This window comes from Acanthisitta chloris, unplaced genomic scaffold, assembly GCF_000695815.1.
Source record: "Acanthisitta chloris isolate BGI_N310 unplaced genomic scaffold, ASM69581v1 scaffold13399, whole genome shotgun sequence".
Lineage (NCBI taxonomy): Eukaryota > Metazoa > Chordata > Aves > Passeriformes > Acanthisittidae > Acanthisitta > Acanthisitta chloris.
This window is the reverse complement of record NW_008692052.1, coordinates 57,949-66,565: the sequence shown is the minus strand read 5'-3', so window position 1 is coordinate 66,565 and position 8,617 is coordinate 57,949. Positions and strand designations below refer to the sequence as shown.

Sequence of the window (8,617 nt, the reverse complement as noted above, 5' to 3'; positions counted from 1 at the left end):
CCCCAAATGCCAAACAAAACACTGCAAAGACAAAGGCTTGAACATATGGATAAATAAACAGCCCAGTTCCCTACAGGGCTTCAACAGATTTCCACATTTTCTCTTCAACAGCTCCTCTCACTGATTCTCTCATCCCAAAAAGAAAGGAGACACCCTCCCATGCTGGGAGGAGGTGAGAGGAAGAGCCTGTACCTTCCAAAGCTTTCTAAAGATGTATGTTGTTGAAATATTTTCTTGCTCCCAAAAGGAGATATAGATGGAAACCCACACTAGGAAGCCAAACGTAATTATCATCCAGGATTGGGGATGATTATATGATCCTCAATATCCTTGTAGTATATCAAGGGAATTGATTACAGTTCTCAACATGAAAGACATGGCTTTACAGAAACATTCATCCTGCATATGCAGCTTTTAAATATGAACTGAGTAAACCTTTTCTACAACATATCACTGTTAGAGGCAGCACTGTAATTATGCACTAAACCTCAATAAGAGCATGCTGCCTTCCAGATGATAATGTCATGATATTCTTCCAACCCACCACAGCCAGATGCCGCAGAGGCCAAACCCCACCTTCCCCAACAAGCATGAAAACCAGGGCATTCATCAAATTTTGCTTCAAGGATTCCTTTCAAGTTCAACCCTTAGTCTCCATTTCTCTATGCGTCTTGAAAGTGTTTCTTCGCACTGTGGCAAAGGAGGGTGTCAGGAGGAGGGTGTCACAATTGACAGCAGTGCTGCCAGGCTCATTCCCAAGCTACCCTTACACTATGACAAGGTTTCCCTGTGACTGCTCCCTAAATTTTTTGTGAAGAGAAATGTTGCCCTTTCCTATTGCCCAAGTTCCCCATTTACCCTGCAGTGCTTCTCAAATCTCATTCCAGCCAGGAATAACTTTGCCCACACTGTTAGCTTCCTGTTTGCACAGAACAAAATCCTTCTGGTAATCCCCTATATAGATTTTATACTTGGCTGAGGAGTTAAAGGTGACAGTCTAGAAATTTTTAAATGGCTCTTAGACCAGATGTGCTTCTTTGACACTCATGCATGTAAAAATAGCCAAGTCCAGGCCTCGGTGACCACCTCTGGATATATTAAAATATTAAAGATAGGCACATACAGTAAGTGTTTGCAGGACTGAGACTACAGGGACATAGTACACTGCAGTCACAGTGATAATTTGTCTTACTAATTTAGAAGATGCAAACTTAATGTTCAATTCACAGGCTGTTCCTGAAAGTTCAGGGTATGTATGCGAAGCAAAAGATCTTTTTCAGTATATTTTATTAACTACTATTCAGGAATGTTGGCAGTAAGCAATCAATTGATTTTTGGCTAAGCCAACATACTTCTCCTATCACAAACTCTTACCACCAATAGCCAAACAAAAAAGCCCAGATTTACTCTGCTTTGCAGCAGGTCTGACATCTGGTCCGGGGAGTTTTGGTGGTTAATAGTGCAAGTGCCACACTTATAACTGTACCAGGGAAGATGAGATTAATATTGTTCAATGGCACCATCTTCAGTCAACTACAAAGCTGATTATTACCTGGCTTTCAGCAGACATCATATTCATCTGTTCCGAGTCAAGAAAAAGTGTGGTGTCAGTGCCTCTGGACTTGCATGGTGCAATCTCAGAAAATTTACTGTTGCAGCAGAGATATCAAGCATATGGGTTCCCCTCAAACAAAGGGAAAATCTCTATACATTTTGTCTGCATTAAACTGAGAAGGCAAAAATATTGTCTGAAAGAGAAAATATTGATTACATGCAATAATTTCTGAGAAAGTGTTGTCTTGGTTTGTTTTCTTAGAGGACTGATTGGTTTGGATTAATTGTTTGTGAAGTAATTCATAGAGACCAAGATATGCATCATTCTGGCCTTAAGAATGCTCAGAAAGATCCCATAAATTAAATAACTATTCCCATAGTTTGGAATCAACTTCTGTTGCTTTGAAAATAGTACTTACTGCCCTTATTCATTATATTTCTCTATGCTTTAAAACTAAAAGTATTTTAAAAAATCCCAAAACAACATTGAACCTGATAACAGAATTAGACTAAGTATTTTAAAAAATCCCAAAACAACACTGAACCTGATAACAGAATCAGACCCCATCCTTTTCTTAGGTGAGAGTATATATACTCATGCCAGTCTAATACCATAAATAAATTACATCACCTGAAGGTGAATTTTAGCTCAGAATAAAATTATTGGAACATCTGTTTCTGAGGCAGAATTTTAGAAAATTATTTCAGTTATATGTCTACCAGAAATGTGTAGCTAATTGCCAGTCATCTCCTCCCTGTCTTCTTCCTTCCGTTCTTTCAAAATGAGGCTAATATATGTAGGCACCTTGTTCTTACAGTTACACCTAAGAGAACTGAATTAATGTGGATCTAAAAAAAGGTTTTTCAGCCTTCCAAGGCCGATGTGTATTTCATGGTTTGTGTTTCCTTTTCAGCTGACCCCCTGGTTGGAAGCATTGCCACTCAATATATGACTAACAGAGCAGAGCACGACAGAATGGCCAGACAGTGGACCAAGCGATACGCCACATAGGAACCTACTCTAGGATTTGCTGGACCTGTGCAAGCACATTCACTAAGTGCATCAATAGCCCTTCCCTTCATTCTTATTTTTTATTAAATTTTGAACCATTTTGTGACAAAAGGTTGTCCTTACTTTCTTTTTTTGTTTGTTTTATTTTTATTTTTATTCGTTCTGGGGTTTTTTGTTCTGTTAACTTGAAAGTTGTTTCCCTCAAATGTAGACAGGAAATTTTGGTTATCAGTGCAAAGAATGTTGGATCTGTAATAGTATAGAGCTTTATCACAAAGCTTTGTATTAATGTGTGGGGTTGGTTTTTTTTCCTTTCATGTGGTTTTGGGGAAAACAAACAAATTCAGAATTATATCTTGTTTCTACTTAAATGTAGTGTTTAGGGTTATTTTTTTGTACTGAAGTCTTTAATGGTGGGTGCATGCTACTGGGAACAAGTTTTGTATAAAAGCTTAAAATCAAGAATCACTGTGCATTACTAAGACTGTGTTTATCACTAGCCTTCTGTTTCCCACACAAAAGGCTACTGCGTTGAACAAATTAATATGTATTTTGATTTTACTTAAAAAAACAAAAACAAAAAAAAAAGTGCTTGTAAATTTCTTAGGGACCTGCCACTTTTGACTGTGGATCAGTTGATGTACACTTGTATTATTAAAGCACTCAATAAAACACTGTGGCTGATAAATGCACTTCTTGCAAGACGGTGCTTTTGCGTTTGCAGTATAGGCTGCGTAGTCCTCACATAATACAACTGCAGGTTAAGCAACTATTTTTAGACCTAAACTATTCATTTCTTCTTAACAATGCATTTCTTATCTTTGAATTCTTCACTGTGTATATCTTTCATATAAAACATCTTCCAGACTTTAAGGCCTTTTTTTCACAGCTGAGTGCTCAGCCTCACTATTCACTATTCACACAAGCCTCTTGCTGCATCTTTTATACTATGGCTTCACTATATCCATCTTGTTACTTTTTCACATGCCTGTGCTCAGCCTCACTATTCACTATTCACACAAGCCTCTTGCTGCATCTTGCATCTTATGGCTTCACTATATCCATCTTGTTACATTTAAAATAGTTGGCTATAAAAATAGCCTTGCAGTGAAAGCAGAATATTGATGATGATTTTATACAGCAGGCCTCATTTTGCCTTTCTCCAAGCCCTTTGACTGTAAAAGCAACTGTTATTTAAAAAAATAAATGAAGGTTTTCTATGGGAAAATTGAGCCCATTGCACCAATCATTCCCAGCACGTTCAATGGTAAGGGTATTTCTATTCAGATTTGACCTTCAGGCTAATTTTAGATATGCAGCCATGGAAGGAAAAACTTCTACTTGGCTAAGGAAATGTGTGGGTGTTGTGATTTAGAAAATATATACTGTGATGCTGATAGCTAAATGTTCTTTGTGTTGCAAGGCATATTGGAAAATCCCTGTCTCATATAATTAAATGTTACAGATGCTATATATGGTACTTGCCTGCCCTCTCCCCTGTCTCCTTGCCTCTTAAGTTTAGAGAAGATGTTATCTTGAAGAAGATACATTACAACAGGGCCAGTATAAACATACGGGGAGACCCAATCCCATTACACTCCAACCCAATTCAACCATCCTGAAAACTAAAGCAGTCAAGGTGACACTATAGGGCCTCTACACCCACCACTGCACTGCTCAGCATTTCCAGGCGCTTCTGTTTTTCTCCTGGCCATTTGCTAACAAACTCAGCAGACATTCAGCTTCAATCTACTGGTGAGTTGTCCTTTGCATGAAGAAAAGCACTGACATTGTTGCAGATGGTCTGTAACTACCACCCCAGGAACCACAGGGATCTCAAAGAAACAATCAGACTCTTTTGATCAAAGCAAATGGAGAGTCTTCTGGTGCCTGTAGAAGCCAACTGTTTACAAGACCAGCCATACAACATTTTGAGCCCAACAGATCCTAAATATAGACATGAAAGAACAATGACATTTAAAAAATAAATCAAAACCCAAACCCCAGACTTCTCTAAGCTAGAACCACCTTCTCAGGACAACTGGTATATGTGCTTCCCTTGGAAGTTGCTTCTGCCATACAACTTGCCGTGGAATACCTCCAGATCTGAAGGGAACCTTCCGGCTCTAAAAATACAACAGAGAGGGAAAAGGATTAAAAAGAAAACTGCAACACCCAGTACAGTAACTGCATTCCTACTCCTCTTATCCCATCTGCTGCAGAGATTCCTGCCATAAAAGACCTGTATCACATGAGACAGCAATTAATGGGTAATTTCAGATTTCTTATGAAGTACTTCAAGAGTCTGCCACTCTGCAACCTTTATTTACACTCAGCTGAGCATAATGCAGTAATTTCCCAGGCACATTTTAAACCTGCTTGATAAAGAAGTCTTTCATTCCTCTTATCTTTTCTTTCTTATTTTTTGCTAAAATATCAAGAAGATCCTATGGTATCTCTAAAGAAGATGCAACTGAAGGACAACTGAGATACCTTGGAGAAGGAATCACAGAATTCTCAATAAATATCTGTTCTCAGTTCATCAGCTCTCACTTGCCTTTCTTCTAGATCAAAAGCTGTGCAGTTTGAATTGCAGGTAAGTTGCCCTCTGTGTGAAGCTGTACAGTCACTTTGACCTAGATAATATAAAACTACTGCCTTAAGAACCATGGGGATCTCAAAGAAATAATAGAAAGGCTCAACCCTCATTGATTAAAGCAGATGCAGAGTCTTCTGGCATCTGCAGGAGCCAAATGTTTGCAAGTCTGGCTGTAAAACATTCTCCTCTATTTGCAAATCTGCTCTATTTTCCTCCCAAGTAAATCTTTTTTTTCATTTGCTAAACCTTGGAAATATGAAGCATTATTGAAACCTGTTGTTGTTGCTGAGGAGAAATGAGCCATCCCCAACACAATTCAGTCTGCCAGTAGAGGCCCAGTGAGCAATAATGCATTGGCATAGTCTCTTTTTCTCCTTTTTTTTTATCCTTCATCTAGAAAATATTGCATTCTGTCCCACCTTTGCTCACAGATCCTCTCCAAATTTAGCTATTACTGCTTCCTCTTTTATGATAAATCATCTGTCTAATTTCTTCTAAATGGTGAAGTCTGCATGCTGCCCTCACAGCTGGTCTGAAGATCACTCAAATGGCTCACCCATAATAAAACATTCTAGAGCATACAGTTGTTCTAAAACTGCATATAAAGGCCAGCAGTTCATTGAATCTCAGTATTTTCTCAGGGACACACAAATGCTAAAACTGGGGTTTGTTCTTTAAAGACATCTTAGAGCTGTTCTGAATTCAATTGCAATATCCAGTAAACAATATTTTATTTCCAGTAACACCAGCTAAATGTCAGTGTCCTTTGAGTATCCTTTGAGTTCCACTCAGATGATGCAGGAATCAGGGAACTCTCCAAACTGTATTCACCCATTCACAGATTACTGATGTGGCCTTCATATTCCCGTCTGACTGACCAGCTGATTTCACTCTTCAGAAAATTGCAGAGCAACAATGCTTAAATCAAGGTACCCAAAACTGTCCTGTATTTCCAGAGATGGCATTTCCAGGCTGTTCCAGGAGGGAGCAGGGCCATAACCCTTTTGATAACATGCATTGTTGGTGATTGCAGCTAAACAGTTAAAATTCATTACAACCAGCTGCTATGCCATGAATAAGGCAGGAGTAATTCCTGTTGAAAGATCTTTGTTCAGGTTTTCATATTGTGAGCTGCAGATGGATGCAAAGTCATATCCCATGTCCAAGAGATGGGCAGCAGCTCACAGCCCTCCTTCCCTGCTACCCTGTGCAATGACAGCGTGTGAGTATAAAACACAAGAGGGATCAGGACCCACACACTCCAAAACTGGGTCCCTCTCCAAAGCCCTCTCACCCTTTTAAATTCTGACCTGATGTATGCTCTGGGTGCAGGGCAAGCTCTAGATGCTCTTTCAGCATACTGGTACGGTGTGCTTTAATCCCTCTGACATGCTCCTTCTCTCTGGCTGCTTTCTTCTGCTTGACTGATTTATTACTCACAGCCAAGAGGCCACCCAAGACACTGAGCCCAGTTCAAATAGCTCTTCCTGAAGTTGCCTGAGCATAGTAACCCTTTTGTTCACCAAAGCAGATGCTGAGAATCTGTCTCCAGGCCTCCCTCTTCTCCCCTTTGCTGAGGCAATGACTATTAGAAAGGGAAACCAGGGGTGGCTCCAGTGGAGCTTGAAGATGCCTTCAGACAGTGCAGCAACTCCCAGTTACTCCAAGTCCCATGTTATCCTGGGGTCACTTTTCTTCTTTCCAGTTCTCACAAACTTCTCCTGTCTCTGAAGATGGACATCTTGCTCCAGGCCCAATGTACTCACCTGCATTTTGAGTTCAGCAAACTACCGCAAAGACTCAGAGTAAAAATTCTGGCACCTCCAAAGTCCAAATGTCCAGCCTTGGCAGCCACAATTCCTGCAAAGATAGCTCTGCCTGCTGGTTTTCCATCTTCAGTTGGTCTTGTCTTTTGCTTTTCATTCCCTTTAATTTCTCCTCCTATCCGTTCCTCCATGACGTCAGTACTACATCTTGAAGGATGCTTCTCCCTCCTTCCCTCACCTCAGTCACAGCTCATGGTCATGAAGAGACCATGTCACGTAACACTGAGCCTCACAGGGCTGCTAGAAATCCCCTGATTTTAGGTCTTAGAAGCAAAAAAGAGCTTTTTGTGAATTAAGTACTTCCTCATTGTGCCATGCCTGGCACTGGCTATAAACTAAATCACTTCTCCCACACACATCATTAGCAGTAATGAAATCCAGGCTGGCCTCCTTAACATGGCATCCATATGCAAATGAATTTCCTCAGCTCAAATGATCTGCAGAGCCAGTGCATGGCTGCTTGGGATGCCTCCAGCAGCCTCTGTCAGATCACAACTGGAATATATTTGAGGACTACTATTTACCAGGAAGAGTTTTATGATACCTTTAAATCCATCATTCTGCACCCTGATTCCATCATGAACTTTAATAGGGACTTGCAGGACTTTGGGATAATGAAAAGGGCAAAGCAAAACATCCCTTTCATGTCTACTTTGGTTGTGAAAGAAAGTAGGCATGGCCTAATGGAAAGCTGAAACAAAGACAAGGCTGCTAAAACATCCTAATCCCTTGCCAGTCCTAAATTAGAAAAATCCAACTTCACATAACAGCTAAATAAAAGACGTAATTACGTCTATAGACTTTGCAGAGCAAAATGCCCAAAAAATTACTAGCCAGGTATCCCAATAGTAAACATGAATGATCAAATCAAGCATTTCAAGACAGATTTTTCAAGGGAAATGCATCCACTAGGAAGAGTTTTCCTCATCTCCTCACCTCTGTCATGCTGCACACAAGATTCCCTCCTTGGCAGTCCCTAGGGAAACCAGCGTTGGAAACAAGCACCTGGGGTCATTCCTTATTGTCACTGCTCCTCAAATACACTCACTCACAACAGGCATTTGTTCCCGCACAATCAGTGCTGGGGTCCCCTTTTGTGTCACTGAGAACCTTGGGGTCAGGAAAAACAGAGGGTCACACTTCAGTTTCTGTGAAATGCCTTCTTTCTTTGCAGTTGACTCATACCCTTTGTAAGGCCCTGAATGGATCCTCTTCACATGAATGGGGCTCCTACCACACAGATTTCAATACAGCCCTGATCCTTTCTCCACTTGTCATAACCGAGGCAAAGAAAGTGCTTTCCTCATCACACTTTGGAAACACCTTGCTTACAGCACAGCTTAAGTGTGGGCTTGCCCATCTTCAAACTCTTCCAACCTACATTTCTTGGACACCTCTCAATTATAAGAGTGATTCTCTAGTAATCACTCCTCAGTGCTAAGGATCTGCAGAAATCCTGCTTCCTTCTTCCTTTGGACCACATGCAACCTTCAGCCCTGCTCCTCTCTGCTGCTCCCCTGTTCCTAAACCTGCTTCTTCACTTAGGCCTCCGGCACCCAAATCCTTTGCTAAGCCCACTGACACAGCAAACACCAGTCATCTCTGCTCCAGGCTACTCTCAGCCCA

At 40.7% G+C, this 8,617-nt stretch overlaps 1 protein-coding gene across 1 annotated transcript in view; it reads left to right on the top strand.

The window, feature by feature from the left end:
• The window catches only part of LOC103809650 (ubiquitin-conjugating enzyme E2 E2), a gene marked incomplete at its 5' end in the record, with an annotated part of 37,430 nt that extends 34,172 nt beyond the window's left edge, over positions 1 to 3,258 (top strand). Inside the window, one exon of the mRNA XM_009082505.1 lies at positions 2,469 to 3,258. Within this exon, the coding sequence (XP_009080753.1) occupies positions 2,469 to 2,566 (98 nt within the window). The remainder of the gene's footprint in view (positions 1 to 2,468) is intronic.
• Positions 3,259 to 8,617: the final 5,359 nt, after the last annotated feature.